This window comes from Pyrgilauda ruficollis, unplaced genomic scaffold (assembly GCF_017590135.1).
Source record: "Pyrgilauda ruficollis isolate IOZ18807 unplaced genomic scaffold, ASM1759013v1 scaffold80, whole genome shotgun sequence".
NCBI lineage: Eukaryota > Metazoa > Chordata > Aves > Passeriformes > Passeridae > Pyrgilauda > Pyrgilauda ruficollis.
In genome coordinates, this window is record NW_024529933.1 from 2,662,812 (window position 1) to 2,680,123 (window position 17,312).

At 41.1% G+C, this 17,312-nt stretch overlaps 2 protein-coding genes across 13 annotated transcripts in view; both read right to left on the minus strand.

The window, feature by feature from the left end:
• DNM1L (dynamin 1 like) overlaps positions 1–894 on the minus strand; it is a 33,266-nt gene extending 32,372 nt beyond the window's left edge. For 2 of the 4 annotated variants that reach the window (XM_041487451.1, XM_041487450.1), the window contains exon 1: positions 668–894. In XM_041487451.1, coding sequence (XP_041343385.1) covers positions 668–769 — 102 coding nt within the window. In that variant the 5' untranslated portion in view covers positions 770–894. The remainder of the gene's footprint in view (positions 1–667) is intronic. The other 2 variants (XM_041487453.1, XM_041487452.1) reach the window with 1 other exon arrangement.
• Positions 895–9,316: 8,422 nt separating this feature from the next.
• The window catches only part of FGD4 (FYVE, RhoGEF and PH domain containing 4), an 83,255-nt gene continuing 75,259 nt past the window's right edge, over positions 9,317–17,312 (minus strand). For all 9 annotated transcript variants that reach the window (XM_041487466.1, XM_041487467.1, XM_041487463.1 and 6 more), the window contains 2 exons: positions 16,345–16,485; positions 9,317–16,166 (listed from right to left, as the gene is read on the minus strand). In XM_041487466.1, coding sequence (XP_041343400.1) covers positions 15,909–16,166; positions 16,345–16,485 — 399 coding nt within the window. In that variant the 3' untranslated portion in view covers positions 9,317–15,908. The remainder of the gene's footprint in view (positions 16,167–16,344; positions 16,486–17,312) is intronic.

Sequence of the window (17,312 nt, forward strand, 5' to 3'; positions counted from 1 at the left end):
GAGGGTCTGAGCTATCTTCGAGCCCAGGAGCATTACCGGGCTCACACGCACGTGTTGCAACTGTTGCAGCCAACAGTCGCTGGCCTCGCCTCTCACCTTCAGTCCTCATCACCAGCTAAGACAAAGAGTCCAAACGGCGCAAGAACTCGGGGAAAAGGACAACCATCCACGCCTACAAGACGCCGTCCCGCTACCACATCCCTTGTGCCCGGCCCTCGCTGCCCGGCCGCTGTGGAAGAAGGGAAGCCACGACCCGAGAGGCGACGGCGGTCACGCTGACGCACCGGGGCGGCTGCCGCTCCCCGGGTCCCCCGATGCCACCCGCACCCGCGCGGTGAGGCCCGGAGCCACGGCGTACGGGGGCACCGGCCCTCCCCGCAGCCCTGCGGAGCTCCCGGGCCGCTGGATCCGCTCCGGAGAAGCGCCCAAGGGCGGGCGGGCGGCGCACGAGGCGCTCCCAGCGCAGCCGGGGCTGAGGCAGCGGAGCCGCCGAGGGCGTGCGGGGGGAACGCGGGCACCGAGGGCGCCCCGCCCGCCCTCGCCTGCCGCGTCCCCCCATGCCCTTGGCGGAGGCAGCCGCGGGTCCGCAGCGGCGGAAGCGCGATGGACACCCCGACCTTGCCCCGGGGGCGGTGAACGCCCGCGCCCCCGGCCCGGCCCGCCTCACCTGCGTGCCCACCACCACGATCTGCGGCAGCTGGATGATGTCGGCCCCCACCGTGTTGAACACGTCCTGTAGCTTGTTGATGACGGGGATCAGCGCCTCCATAGCGGCGGGCGAGGCGTCGGCGGTCGATGGACTCGACGGGCACCGGCGGCTCCCTCAGCCGCCCCCTGCGCCTGCCGCCATCGGCGCCGGCCCCCGCGCACGGCCCGGCCCCCGGCAGCCTCTGCGCGCCCGCCGCGCGCACCGGCGCCGCCGCCGGGCACCACGGGAGTTGTAGGCCGTGGGGGCTGCGGGGCCCCGCCCGGGCCGCGCCCTGCTCGGACAGCGCCAGGGACGAGGGCGTTCGGGGGGCACTGCGCGGTCGCTGTGGTGTTGTATCACAAGGCACTGCCAGTTTTTGTTACACAGAATCACAGGAACAGTGAGGCTGGAAAAGACTTCTGGGATACTTGGGTCTAGCCTGTGATTGAACACCCGCATATCAACTAGACAAGGCACTGAGTGCCACCTCCAGTCCTTCCTTAAACACCTCCAGGGATGGTGACTGCAGCGCCTCCCTGGGCAGCCCCTTCCAATGCCTCCCTGGGCGCCCCTTCCAATGCCCCATCACTCTTTCTGTGAAGAAAGTCTTCCTAATGTGCAACTTGAGCCTGCCCTGGCGCAGTTTTAGACAAGTACTCTTGTCCTGTCGCTGTCAGCCGGGAAAAGAGCCGGACTCCCCAGGCGGCTGCAGCCTCCTTTCAGGCGGCTACAGAGAGCCATGTGTTCCCCCTGAGCCTCCTCTTCTCCAGCTGGAGACCCCCAGCTCCCCAGCTGCTCCTCACAGGATTTGTGCTCCAGGCCCTTCCCCAGCTCCGTTGCCCGCTCTGGGCCCGCTCCAGCGGGTGCCACAGGGATCCCGTGTGGGGCAGCCCGGCCTCGCTCGGCCCAGAGACACCAACAAGGAGCGGGGCTGAGCGGCAAAGTGCCAGAGCTTGGCAGCATCTGCTGCCACAAAGCCAGCGAAGCAGGGAAATGAAGCTGCTGGGGCAGGGAAGAGGCATAATGGAGGTCATTTCTGGGAAAGAACAGAGCTGGAGATCTGCTCCTACAAGGTGCACAGTGGAAGGAATATTCTTCCATCTCTGTTCACATATTGAGAATTGCAATGGACACACGTGGAACAGCTGTATTTATTCTGTTTGCTGTCTTGGGGATGTTTTTTGTTTTGCTGTGAGGCTCTTGGATAGTCATCTGAAATTCTGTAACTTAGATGTGTAATAGTAGGTGAGGTGTCTTAGGAAGTGGGAAACTGTGTGAGATCTAACACTCAGCTGTGTTATAAAAAGAGATAGAATGAAACCAGAGGATGACTTGTGATGCGAGATCACAACAAATAAGCCATCTCATCTTCAAATGTCTTTCCTTTGAGTGTATTTTCTGAAAGATAAATTATGAATATGCTGGCACAGAGTTAATTTGGACTTAGCTCTTTCTTGTAACCAACAGAGTAAAAAGGATTCTGAAAGTTTCAAATTTTGGATGGCATTAGATTTCTTATTATTTTCTCTACAACAACTAATTGCACAAAATAACCATCTTCAGAATTACTATGTCAGTAAAGACAATTTTTGTCTTCCAACAATCCCGACTAAAACAAAAAAAAAAAAAACCCCACGATACAGCCTGCTAGATATTTTGCTAGATATTTTTCTGGAGTCCATAGAGGACTTGGCCTTGGCATGCTAGGAAATTTCATGCTAATTCAAGGGGGCTCATAAATATCATGGCTACAGCACTGAATAGATACTGATGGGGAGACTACTGAAGGCAAACATGTCAATACTGTTTTAACTCTCAGTATTTACACCTAGGAAAAGATAACTGGGACAGAGTTGTTTAAAAGTATTTTTTAAAAATGCCACTTCAATATTTTTGTTTTCTATACAAATTAGTCTTTTGCAGTCTTCACGTCTTGAAACACTCAAATGTCAACAGAAAGAACAAGGATATGTGTTCTTATTGTACATCTTTTCAACAAAGTTTCTCAGTCTTGGCCAAGGAATTTCACACTGTTTGTCAGAGGGATAATATTTTGTGATAAAAGCATAAAGATGGCTAAGCAAATTGAAACACTCCAAAATTCAGTGTATTCAGCACAGAGACAAGCATTTAATGCGTGTAAAATTTGGGGAAGAAGGTCCTGAATGACTGGTGAGGGCTTCCTGTCATACAAACATTAACCAGTGATTTCACTCATTAGCTCTCAGCATCCCGCAGCTGATGGCTCCCAGAGATCATTAATACCAAAAAGTCATTTGGCATCCACCTCTCCAGCTTCCCAGACAAAAGGAAGTGTTTCCCTGACACAGCAAATAATCTTTCTAAAAGGTTAGCTGTTCCCTGTCAAGACTGATCTCCTCTCCTTCCTTGAGTCTCTGGAAGGAGAAAAGAAAGGAAAGGAAAGGAAAGGAAAGGAAAGGAAAGGAAAGGAAAGGGAAAGGAAAGGAAAGGAAAGGAAAGGAAAGGAAAGGAAAGGAAGCTGCTGACTGCCATTGAAGTGGATAACACCAGCTTATTTCTCTATGCAAATCTTTTTTCTCCTACCACTTTTATTTTGCCATATGACCTCATGGACACTCCTGTGAAATGGAGAAAGTGAAACCTGGTTTATGTCTTAATTTAGACCAGAAGTCGGACATCTCAGCAAGAATGTAAAACTGGAAGAGAGTCATAGAGGAACAACAAGGATGATGAAAGGTGTGGAACAGCTTCTATATCAAGACCAACTAAGAAAACCAGGAGCCTTCACTCTAGGAAAAAATGGCACAAGGTAGCAAGGACCAGAGGTCTGTATAATCATGAGCAACCTGGAGTGGGTGAAAGAGAATCAGGTTTCTTTACTCTCCCTTCCACTAGAGAGATTTTGGGAACATCTAATAAAAGTAAGAGCAAGCTCAGAATAAAACACAGTAGCCCCATATGGGTGCTTTGGTGACCTTTTGAGCCCCTTGCCAAAGGATGCTGTAGACAGTAAAACTTCAAATTGGTGCAGATGTTGCATGGATTAGTTTAAGGAGAAATGCATTGCATGTATAAAAGCAGCCCTGTAGGGATGAAATCTAGCTGGGGCTGTTTCTGAGCTGGCAGTGTTTGGGAGCTGGGGGATCAGCATGCAGAAGCAGTGTGTGCTCACACATTAGCCTGTCCCACTATGGCTATTCTTAGAAATTTATCAGTGCAGTATTTCAAGGAGCACACAGAGGAAATATCAGTTGCTGAACCAAGATGAGACAAGCCAGCTTGCCCAGCAGAGATGTTGAAAGGCCTGTCAAGGGCTGGGTGCACCAATGGAGAGTGGAGACGGAGGAAGTGAATTAAGGAAGAAATGCAAGAAGGAAGTACTAAAGAAGATATAAAGTTCAGAAGCATCAGAATGCTACGTTTAACACATTTTACATTTCTGGCTAAAAAGTGAGAGCCAAAAATACCTCTGCTATAAAGTTTCATGGCCTGCACCAACAGTTACCTCAGCCCTGTTGAGGACTGTGCCAAAGCAATAAATATTTTAACAAGCAATGGTTGCCTGTAGCTTTAACTCTAAATTTCCATGGCTGACTTACTGAGCAAGAAACTCAAAGATCTGATGAAGAAAATAGTAGTCAGACTGGTTATTGAAGTTAATTGACATGAGGACACAGGAACTGCCACACCAAATGTGACCTGATGTCAGTCTACTTCAGGACCTCATCTAAGACCTTCCAGCATTAGCCCTCTGGGGAAAATATAAAAATGCAGTAATAAGATCATTCCAAAACTGTATGTTAAATTATTTTGATATTGCTGTAAGATCTGAAGTAGACAGTTCAATATTTCTTCCATGTTCCTGCAAACTAGATTGCTTTATTTAACATATAATAGGGTTTTTTGTCCCATCACACTAAATTCTTGGCTCCAATGACAACCTCTGGTGGTAAATTTCATTACCTAATTATATATAATGCAAAAATTCAATTTTATATGAATTTTGTATTTCTTCTAATTTCCACATAAGCCTCCTCGGTTTTATGTTTGACATCAGGAGAGCATTTCCAGACTTTCTTCTCCATGATATGAATTTCTTTTTAGTTTTGCATCATCATTTACTTCCATTTTTCTTAGATAGCTGAGGCTTTTTTATTGGCATACTGACAGTAATAGACAAGTCATTTGCCATTTAGTTCCTTTTTGCCAGACAAGAAACCACAAACTAGCACCTCAGCAAAGCATTTTTCCTGACATCCTCTTTTGTCTAGAGAATTATTACTGAAATATATCAAGTATGTAACGTAGCAATTGTGCCTCATGCATTCATACTGCTTTATGCTGCAAAAACACCATTAGGAAAATAGTTCTATAAATTATTCCTTACTAATGTCACCTTTTGGAACCATGCAGCACAGCAATTATATGGGTCTGGCAGAGATCAGATTTTATGTGAAGTCAAATTGAATGAATGGTGTTTCTGTATTCTCCAAAGCAACCTTGTCACAGATGTAACTGTAACAATTTCTTACACCAGGCACCATTAGAAGATGAGATAAATAAATTCCTGAAATCCCTTGACAGAATGACCCTTTGTTTGGCTGCTCTACACAGATTTCCCAGGCTGAGAGATTCTAAATCTTGCTCTTTTATTTCTTTTCCAGAAGCAACAGAAGTCAGAGGTTTGAAATCCATATTTCAGGAATTCTGCTGAGTTGGCAAAGCAAGCTCTCCTACGTGCTTTGGCTGGCTGTAAGAAATCACAGTGCTGATAGGAATTCCTGAGTGTGAGGAACATGTTACCTGTGCTGACACCCAGTCTCTGACAAAACAAACTTATCCTGGGGCGGGGATGCAACTTTGCTGGACAATATGAACTAAAAAACTGAGAGTTCCTTATATTTTCTTAATCTGAACACTAGGAAGTTATTTATGAAAATCCACTGACGATTTGGGGTGTCAGACTACTTCTGGTAAAACTTGCTTGTGAAACTGAAAGCATGTTTCAAGTTAAGGGAGGGGAGAGCAGAGGTCAAGAGCCACAAGGCAAGCACAGCAGTCGAACCTCATAAATCAGTAACAAAGCCCAAGCGCTTTGGTATTTGGAAGACATCAGCTTTTATCACAGGACCAAAAGAGATAAAAACTTAGGTTGGAGATGAAAGTAAAATCTGTATCCTCATGGATTCCTGTACAGCAGTGCTCCCTCGTTGCTGCAGCTGGGGTGGTCACTTGAAATAACAAACACAATAATGAAACAGTTGCTTCAATAAAAGATTTTCACCATCCCAATGGTTTATAGTTTTCAGGTGAAGACTCTTTATGTTAAAGGACAAAGGTTTTGGGAATAAAAGCAATAACCTCCTGTCTGCTATCAAGTGAGTAACTTTTATTGCTAAACAAAATACACACTTAGCATTCAACCGAGGCAACATAAACAGAAAATAAAAAATCTTATCCCAACCAAACCTTACCTCAACCAAAACTTGTTGGTATTCAGGAGGAATTGAGCTTGTATCTTCTACTTCTGGATCTAGTAGTTAAAGAAGACCATTTCCTGTAATCTTTTTAAGGCAAAATAGTATGCCAAGAGGAGCATTTCTTATTCTTGTGATACACATTTTATTGTGCATGCTGCTTATGATTGGCACAATTTTAAGTTGGCAAGGTAACAATTGAGCATATGGGATTTACAACATCACACCCTGCTTGTAAGAGTAATGATAGCAGACACTTCATGTCTCACCTGCCATGCTTTGCTTTGCACTGCAGATTCATCTTGAGGCACAGGGATGCAGGTCTTTCCATGTGAAACACAACTGTGGGAGGCACTTCAGCAACTAAAGGGCATTCAGCTCATAGGACCAACTTAGTGCTAGTCTGAGATCAACTTCCAAAATACAAAATAGATAAGGTGGCAGACCTTTTACAAATGCTGTGTCCCAGAACCTCGAGCTGTGATATTTGGATTTACTTTGCAAGGAATACTCAAGTAAGACAAAAGAGGTAATGCAGGTGGTTCTACATGCCAGGCAGTACATCGAAACAGAACTACAATGAAATCCTGTCTTCTTTCATTGCAGGCTCATTAATTTAATTTCACGCTGAGAGAAGGCTCCGCTGTTCAGCAGCAGTCAGAGTCTAAAATCATTTCCCCAAAGCAGGAATTTCCCTTTACCTAGAGTTTGGAAAAGTGAGTCATGCATATGATGTTAAAATGCTCAAAAGAGAGCACAAACCTCCAGTCTTGTTTCCAAACACAAGCTCACAGAGTCAGAGGTACAAGTTCAGTGTCCAGTGAACCCAAGAGAAAGTTAATTTCCATGTTCTCCACGCAAGAGTGCTGTGACTGGCTGGCTCCCAGACAGGAATAGGAAGAGGCAGAAGAGACCATCAGGCTACTAGTGGCCAAACAGAGAGTAATCCCAGATTCTGCTCCCAGGATAATCTCCATTTCTTCAGCCATGTGTTATTTTAATGTTACAAATACATAAATCAAATCCAGAAACCTTTGGAATCTGTAAATTAAATAAGGTAGTATTCAGTAAAATTGGTATGAAGATCTGGATCTGGAAATTCATCTTACCCTAGATTCCCAGTTAAGGATCTATTCCATAAGGAAATGCTTCTGACAGCAGTAATTTCCTTCATTTAGCAAACAAAAAAAAATTTGAAATTTGGCAGTTGAAAGTATTAATGAATTTTCTTGGTAAGATCCTGATGGTTGGAGGCCATGTCAACTCTGGGGCAGGCAGCACATCCTGCTCATGGCACCAGAGCATTGTGTTTTTGAGACAGAAACAGCACCATGCAACATAGACATGGCGTTCCTCAAGGAACTAAACACAAGAACTGGGTCTGGTGAGGCTAAATATTGCCATGGCTGCCTGGTGCACAAGGCCAAGAAGGCAGGGGGTGAGCAGCTCCCAAGCAAAATGGTCACAATCATAAGGATCTGTAGCTATGATATTTTATTAAAAATCCTTTCCTAGGATTTTTCCCCTCCTGAGGAGCTGGGAGCCCCAGGAAAGAAATGTAAACAATTACTATCTGCTGCTGTGGAATGCAACAGGTGCATCTTCCATTGGTCCATGTGGATTGTTTTCAATTGATGACCAATCACAGCCACCAGTGCCGAGGCTGTGAGCAGTCACAGGATTTTGTTATTCTATTCTATTCTTGTTCTTTGTAGCCTTCTGATCTCTCTGTTCTCTCTGTTCTTTTAGTATAGTTTTAATGTAGTATTTTAATATAATATTTAACATAATAAATCAGCCTTCTGAGAAACATGGAGTCAAGCCTCGTGTCTCCACACACAGAGAGTTCACCTCAACAGGGATCCCTCTGCAGAAGGCAGGGGGTGAGCAGCTCCCAAGCAAAATGGTCACAATCATAAGGATCCCTCTGCTTGTCCATTCAAGACACCACAGGACCCTCTAGAGCAATTTATTTAGAGCAAACCAGCTCCCAATACTGTGTTTACCAAAGGCTGGTCTTCTCTCATGTCAGGAAGTTCATGCAATGTCAAGAACAATTCTGTGGTAATGAGGCAGTGTTAGTCAGGCACTTCAGGAAAGCCAGAGGAGCAACGCCTACCACTTCCTCACCAACCTGATGGGCTCTGGACAATTTGCTGCCACATAGAAATACCAGTGCTTATCAACCCTGCTGATTTAAGGGAATTAAGTAGGACCTGTGGTGCCACATTTCCTGTAGTTTGAGTTTTATAATTGTGTTCTGTTATTAAAGCACATTTATAGGGTAAATGCTATTATTTTTGTCTCCATGCAGAAGACATTGCATTGTGCTTAATAGGCTAAATGAGGTTTGGAACAGAGTACAGTATAAAAAAAAATCAGTAAGTTAGATAAACAGAAAGGGAGGCATTAGTTTCTGTGGTTAATCAGTGCTTATTTCAAATACTGATTTGTTTACGGTATGTGCAAAGAGAAGAAGATGTAGAAATGAAAGAAAAATTCTTGTACGCAATTCTTTCCAATCAGGAACTACCAAGTACTATGGTAACTTTTCCTCTGTTTTGTGTTTCTGTGTTTTCTGCAACACTGTGCTCACCTGCAGAATAATACCAAGAATAAATCAGATACAATCAAAACAGGTTTAATGTGTGCCGATGACGGAAATCAGAGGCAACTGCAACCAGTTTTGGACTGTTAAAGGACACATCCATCTAATTACCTGATCATTTTTTGCTTTTCAGCACCACTTTAGTTCAGTGCATGAGATCACGCTGATCGTTTAGTATTGAGTAATACTAAGAAAGATTTGGGGCTCTGCTGAACAATTTCCTTTATTTTTGCACTTTTCTATGGGGATGGAGGTACAGAAATCCACAAAGCACTCATATAACGAACTGGGCACATTCCCATTACAGAAATCTGGACCAAACTGTGCAGATGTCATTTATCTTTCCCACCTAGGATGTCATAGCATTAAATACACCCTTTATAAACTCAGAATACATCTTTCACCAACTCAGCAGTACTTGTGAGAAACCAGCACTTCAGCAAATTAGATACCAGTGTTCCAAAACTGGTCCCCACTGTCACACACAACAAGAAATACAGCTTAAAGATTTTATTAGCAAAATGGGTAGGTGGACAAAAAAAAAGAGTCAACCAGCAATACTTATTTAATGATGCTTTTATTTTACAGGATACAAATTTCTGTTCTTTTTAAGTACTCAGCATGAATTAAAGTGCTTCATTTTTACAATTCTCCACCCACCTTAGGATCAAATGTACATATATTACAGAAAAAATGTACAATATCTTCAACTTTTTTACATTCATATAACCATTCTTAACCATAAAAATGATGACTTACATTTGCACAACTTACAATGGCATTTGTATTTCACCTTTTTAGTATTATTCACTTTATTGCAAAACCAAAACAAATTTACAATGCTTCCAATTATTATTTTTTTAAAGAAAATCTTTTTGCAATTAAAATCAGACATGCTTCCATAATGAAGGAAAATGAACATGTATAGCCTGTAACTCTGATGTCAAACATTACAGCTGATACAGCTCCCACTAAAATTATTGTATTAATCTGCCTTAAGGGCTGCAGAATAGAAAATACACTGGTAGAAAAAAATAGTATTTCTATTGCAAACTGATCTCTATGTGCAACAAATTTGGCTTAAAAACACCAGGGCACATAGATGCAAAAATGCTTTGATATAGTTCCCTCTTTTCTGAATGTTTCCACCATAAATACTTAATGAATCTACGAGGATGAAGTACAAACAGAAGTAGGTTGGTGTTATACAGTGGCTGAAAACATGTTTTATTCAAAGATATCTGCTTGAGGATTTTGAGAAAAAAAGCACGTTCTAGATTCACTTATGCTAAGACGAGGAAGGGGTGAAACAAAATGCCATAGTTTATTCTGGGAAGAAATTTAATCACAAGGTTTCAAAGGAAGCTGATTGAAATGCCTCACTGGAATTAGCATGTTTGTCAGGGCTTCTGTGTTTATTTTTATAGGCTGAAATAGTAAACATGCCACAATAGCAGATCTACCTCCATATTTTTCTGGAAAGCATACTTAACACAGTCATTATACATTCTATTTTGAATGCAGCACAGTGTATTTTTTTGATTGTAAAATACTGCTTGAAAACAAGTCATCTGAATAATAGTCTCAAATATATAAATACACATATATACATATACACACACACATGTGCACATGTGTATATACACACACATATGTAACCATTAAATTAATGTTATCATCTGTCAAATGGAAAGGATTTAGGAAACAATCTGACTAGCAGATTACAACTCCTATCTGAGGAACAGACTACAGTCCCATGGGTCAGAACCAGCTAGGTAAATTCCTCAAACCAACAGGGCCACAGACGAGAGCAAAAAGCATTAACCCCATGTATTTAATTTCAGATTTCAAATAACAGTACACCACAGAGACTAAGAATGATGCCCATTTCACCAATGGATTTACCTTAAGGGTAGTGAGTTCTGCCACAAAATTTTTCTCTCCAGTCATTTACTTTTGGATATATATTTCCAGTCGTTTACATCCATCCCTACATCCATTACCTCCACCTGAGGTTCACCTGAGCTCTGTGAGTCCAGGTGAGACCTGGTGTCTCAGCACCTCCCTAACTAGGAAGTTTCACCTTCCAGAAGTGTTCTTATATAATGTAAGGCAGATTCTATGTGAATTTAAAACACTGAAGGTATAATAGCTCCAGCAGGCCCATGCTAGTTTATACCAGCTACATGGAGAAAGACCTTTTGTTATTGCTTAGGGTTATTTTTACATGGAATGTTTATTTCTTTCCAGAAAGTCTTTCCTTCAGTATAAGAAATAACTACCTTCTCTTAATTTTATTTAATCTTTCCTTGAAATGAAAAACTGATGATTTTTTTATACTAGCTATGTGGTGAGGAACGCAAACAACCTGTCAAGTGTTTCCACTTTCTCACTTGTTTTAATATATTCTTTTTCCTTCTGACTCCACTTGGAAGTCTATGGAGCATACTTCTATAATCTCACCTGAATTTTACTTAGGTGGTAGTGTATTTACTCTGTATTTAATCAGTGCCTTGCCTTCATCCATAACTTAAAAACATGAGCAATAAAAATCTTCTTGGGTTAGAATCTTTGAGGAGATTTATAAAGCACTTTGAGATGGTTTTGCATAAAAAGATGCTACCATATATACATGCAATTAAAGTGGTTTAATATTCTATTCCAAAGAGAATGTTTTTTACTGTCAATATCTATTTTGCACATATAAGTTAAATACACTTAGAAAAAAACCAAAACTACTCGTCATAAAGGGATTTGAAAATACTACACAATACAGGTTTTATAGCAGCTCTTCAACCAAGTAAGAGTACCTGATACCAAACAAGAATTTTTAGAGGGTCTGGAGGAATGGTGCAGACATGAAGATATCATGATACACTATTCCCATGGTATGGGGAAAAAATAAGTAATTTCAAAAAATATATTGCTATGATCCAAAAATATGAATGATAAATTTTCATCTTGTTCTGGTTGAACACAGATAAAACCACTAAAATAACTTTTGATCTGCTTTAAATCATACAGAAGAGTGATCACTTTTAAAGTGAGAAACAAGGCATTACTTGAACACAAGAGTTGCAAAACTTAATGCAGCAGAGCCATTCACATGCATTTATGCATTATGAACGAATACTTAGTTACAGTTTATTCCTTACACACACAGCTTTATGCTCACACATTTAATGCCTTTTTCTTTTCCTTGAAGAATTTAAGAATTTATTTCAAATGGGAACAGCTTCTACCTTGTTAGAATAATGGTTTTAATTTCACTGCTTTCGTCATAATTCTTAAACCACAGCAGCTACAACTTTGTATTTGTTCCTCTGCAGTCATAATTTACAATTTAAAGTGTAAGTTTGGGATGCTGTTCTTAGGAGGGCTTGTCTGTGGAGAATGAAGACAGCAGGTTGGTTAAATTTAGAGTTTCTCTATCTTCTGATGTCCTTTAATATTGGTAATACATACTTTTCCCACAAAACCGTGTATTTGAGTGCCAAGGCATTCTGACTCAGAAGAGAACAATTCTGACCAAGCAATTGATTATGAGAACATGAAACAGGTTTCACTAGGATAAATAAAATATCCTGTGCTGTATAAAATTTAATGGCCAAGAGCAAACGTGAGGCTAACATCCAAACAAACAACTCACATTTCAAACTGCTTGTGCCCAAATGCTGGCCTTCATCTGGGAGATGCTGCCATTCAAGTAGCTTCAACTGCTCAATACCACTCTAACAATGAGGCAGCACAGAAACTGCTACTTCTAACCATTTAACTGGAATGGGGCTCCCTGCCTGGCTTAGAATGAGATTTGCAGCAGGAAACAGAATGTACTATACAGCACCAAGCTGGGTAGGATGCAGACCTGCTGGAGAGCAGGAAGGCTCTGTAATGAGACCCAGACAGGCTGGATCAATGGGTAAAGCCAGCTCAAAGAGGTTCAACAAGGCTGAGTGCTGGGTCATGCACCTGGGTCACAACAATCCCTGCAGCACTACAGGCTTGGGGAGGAAAGGCTGGAAAGCTGCCTGGTGGAAAAGGACTTGGGAGTGCTGGTTTGACAGCAGCTGAACAAGAGCCAGTGTGTGCCCAGGTGGGCAAGAAGGCCAAGGGTGTCCTGGCCTGTACCAGCAACAGTGTGGCCAGCAGGACCAGGGCAGTGGCTGTCCCCTGTACTTGGCACAGGCGAGGCTATGCCTCAAATGCCATGTCCCGTTCTGGGACATGAAAGACAGGATAAGAAGGACATGGAAGTGCTGGAGCAAGCCCAGAGAAAGGCAACAGAGCTGGTGAAGGGTCTGGAGCATGAGTCCTGTGAGAGGTGGCTGAGGGAGCTGGGGGTGTTCAGCCTGGAGAAAAGAAGGCTCAGGAGGAACCTTATCACTCTACAGCTCCTTGAAAGGAGATGACGGCAAGGAGGGGATTGGTCTCTTCTCCCAAGAAACAAGCAATAAGCACAAGATGAAATGGCCTCAAGTTGCACCAGGGGAGTTTTAGATTGGATTTTAGAAAATATTTTGTCACCAAAACAGAGGGGAAGCATTGGAATAGGCTGCCTAGGGAAAGGGTTGAGTCACCATCCTTGAGGGTATTTAAAAGGTGTGTAGATGTGGCACATGGTTTAGTGATGGACTTGGCAGTGCTGGGCAATGGTTGGGCTCAGTGATCTTTTCCAACCTAATTGACTCTACAGTCATATCATCATATTTTCACTATAGCTCAGTCCTTCCTGTCTGAGAACTCCTTTAAAGCAACTTCTTCCTCTACACTCAACACCTTGACCATGGGAAACTTTTTATACATTGGGATGTAGGAAGAAAACTCTCCATATCCCACAATTGCACTTAAGGCTCTTGTAGAAGATACCCACCCTTGGGAGATGGCCATGAAGGAAAGATAGCCACCAAGAGTTCTGCTTGCTTACCTGAATGCTCCCCCATCCCTTGCCAAGGTATATGTAAGATTACATATATTAGCTAGGGAGATCTTATATTACCTTGGCAAAAATCTGATGGTATTCACTAACATGAATCAAACCAGGCTTGAGCTGCCCATTGCTAAAGGTAAATACAGCTGCCAGCAGAAGTAACTTAAAATCTCAGAGAATTATAGATTTGCAAGCTCAGAAGAGCTTGCACATCAGATAAAAGCAATACTAGGGTTATATCCAGAACAATCCCTGGACCCAGGGAGCACCCAAGGAAGAGAATTCAGAATGGACATGCACCAAGTCAGCTGGAGAGTTAGTACCGTACCGTGTCCTGATCATTATTAACACTAGTGTCAAGCTGTGGAATCTAAAGGATATGGTAGATCCTGGATCTGTGCAGGTGAGAGCAAAATCCATCCCACTAACATTAAGGTACATACTTATGAAGGAATGATGGACACTGCATGCTCATGTGTGCTTGACACTACAAACAGGTATGAGTCCCTTGCTAAATGCAAAATGAGTTGGTTTTGGGTTTTTTTTCCCTATAATGTTGCAGAAAGAGTAAAGCAGGAGTAGGAGTTCAGTGGACAGTTTGCTTGGCAAACTCATTATATAAATCCAACAATTTAAATCTGTCATGTTAACCTGAGCTCTTCAGCTTGACATGAATTAAAATACAAATTGCAGATTTATTGAGAAGTAAGACTTCTGAATGTTCTTATGACAAGCTGATTGTAGAAGTTACATATTTTCCTTCCTTAAAAGGTTTCAATAAGGAAAGACAGCAATGATTTTAATTGATAGTCAATCACTACCTCTGATTTTGCCATATTTCACTAAAGGATATTACAGTAATATTTTATGGAAGTCATTTGTCTCTATGTATAAAAATTCTAATAGGAATGGAAGTTCATAAGGAGCTTAATATTGTAAAGCCAGTGAGTCCTTATACCCAGAAACAGAAAAAAAATAATGTTAGTTCATAAAATTTCAGATTTGCAAGCTCAGACTTCATACGAAATTTTTATAAACCAGGCTCCACTTTAAAACAAGAATCCTTGAATGCTGTTGTCATAAATAAGCATTACAATACCTAATCGTCTAGAAAAATGAAAAAACTTAAGTTCAAATTGTTCTTTTGCTCCAATAACCATAATAGCAAAAATACACATTCCCAGAAGGTTACTAGAATCTGTTGCTTTTCTCAAACCACATACTGCATTTGAGCAACAAACTACTGCACTCTTAAAAGCTAACAGTGATAGGACACTGAAGAAAAGCGACTACTTGTTTAATCACAACTGGAACTCATTTCTCCATTGCATGCCACTTACATTACTGCTAATTTTTTGATGCATAAAAATATCAAGATCATTAAGTTTCAGCTATTAAAACAAATCACTGAACAGTATTTTTCAATTTAGGACTGTATTTAATTTCAAATAGAAAACATGCTTTTTTAAAAATAAATTATTCACTAATAAGAACCCAGTATCATGAAATCAAAGCAATAATCAAGTATTGTACATTTTTAACACTGTACATATATTATATATAGTTTTCTCATATTTTAGGTATTTATTTCTACATTGAAAATCATTAGATTGTTTCCTTGATAAACTGAAACCTTAAAAGCCAATATACCTGTGAAAGCAATTTGCATTACTTTAATTAAAAAGATACAAGTAAATACAACATATGTACAGAACCATGGAAATCAATCTATAAACTACATACACTGAACCAAACTGTCCCTGCATATTTAAGTACAGATCTATTTTGGCAATGTGGAGGTATATCTTTTATCCTGTTGCAAGTCCTAACATGTAAGTAGGAAGCTTCAAATATTTGCATTCTTAAGGAAAGTAGCAAATGTTAACTGAAGAGCAACTGGATTTAAAAAAAAAAAATTGCATTACAATGAACAAGTAGTACAGTAAAGTTAGTAAGTATTTTTAATAGCATTCACATTTTTTTAAAAAGTCTCTGAAATCGACCTGTACATCACTTTTATTGACAGAACATAAATATAAGAAAAAGATCCCTAAAAAGACCAGAATTCTTTCCCAAACATAAAGTGCCAAGATGTGTACGGTAGTAAGAAGTTTCTTTTTTTTTTTTTTCTTTTTTTTTTTCCTTGATTGAGCAAAGAAAGGTTAACACAAAGGTTAACCACAATTTCAACTAACATTTTTTAAAAATGCCATGTGTTCCTGTGCTTCAGAATTCAGATCTTTTAGAAGATTCAGGCTGCTCTTCTAAATTCACTTGCAGTTCATTTTGACATTCTGGTGTCTCACCTTTGACAGCTAAATGGATAACTTTTAGCCACTTCTGTTTCAGTTCTTCATTGTCTGCAGCAAAGCTGTGCACAGACTTGGACTGGGTCAGTTTGAAGCTGTGGGGGAGGTCAGCACTTTTTGGAGTGTCATCCACTGTGTAGCCCAGAAGAGGAATTGTAGCCAGAGCTTTCACATCCTAAGAAGAAGAAGTTCTTTATTAAGAACTGACAACTAATCTACCCATTACTTCTGATTTACTGTACAGTTTGGTGAAAACACTTGGATCTTTCATCCATTCCCAAGCGATTTGCTGCCTCTTCCTCAAATACCATGACAATAATTACTCAAGTCTTTCCCATTTCCCCTGTACATACCTGTGGAGCACCGTACATGTAGAGCACAAGAGCCTCCTGTTTGGGTATGACACACCATGCCTTCTGCCAGGGCTTGGACTTCTCCATGTACTGAAGAAAGCTACATATGACACTATTTCCAGAGACTTCTGCAGATTCAATCTAGGAGAAGTAGAAAGCATAAAAAGGAAACTAAACTTTCCTTCAGTAAAGACTAAAACCAGAAAGAACAGAAAAGCAGGAAGTACATCGCCATTCACATGAACTCTTGGACAGTATCTGCAAAAAGGCTTCAGGAAATACCCAAGATAGATCACGAATAACTGGATCTATTGAGAATATATATATATTAAACATGTGCAGTCACAACACACATTCCCTTAGCACGTGTAATCCGTTCCTTTTTTCATCAATAACTTTGGATTATAGACTCCTATATCACTCCAATTTTCATTTTGCCACCACAGCCAGCCTTTCTCTGTATCTGAGCATCTACAACAATGTCTGATTTCCAAAATAAAACCATGTTAGGCACTGAAGTGCCACTAACTATCCAACATGACAACTTATCTACTTTGGCAGTCAAAATATTATGACTAAATGAAGTTCAAACACATTTTTAAGAATAACATAAGTATTCAAGCACTAATCCTAGAGAAAAGATTGGATTAATTGCTTAAAATCTGTAGACAGCGTAAAACGCTACTCAAATTAAATAGTGAACTTGAGATGATAAGAAAGAATACAAAATTATTATGTGTTAAAATTTCCATTGACCTTGACTTTTCAGATGCCAAAAGCTGAGGACAACCTGACAACTTAAAGGTCCATTTTATACACTGATCAAGACAGTATCTTACTACTCAGATTATGAAGGAAGAGCAAAATTCTCCCCAGTCCCCTCGTTTCCATCCAGACTTTCAGTCTGGGTATACATTTTCAAAAACCAGCTGGTAGCAGTGGGGTTTGGTGCGATGGAAGCTTAAGTG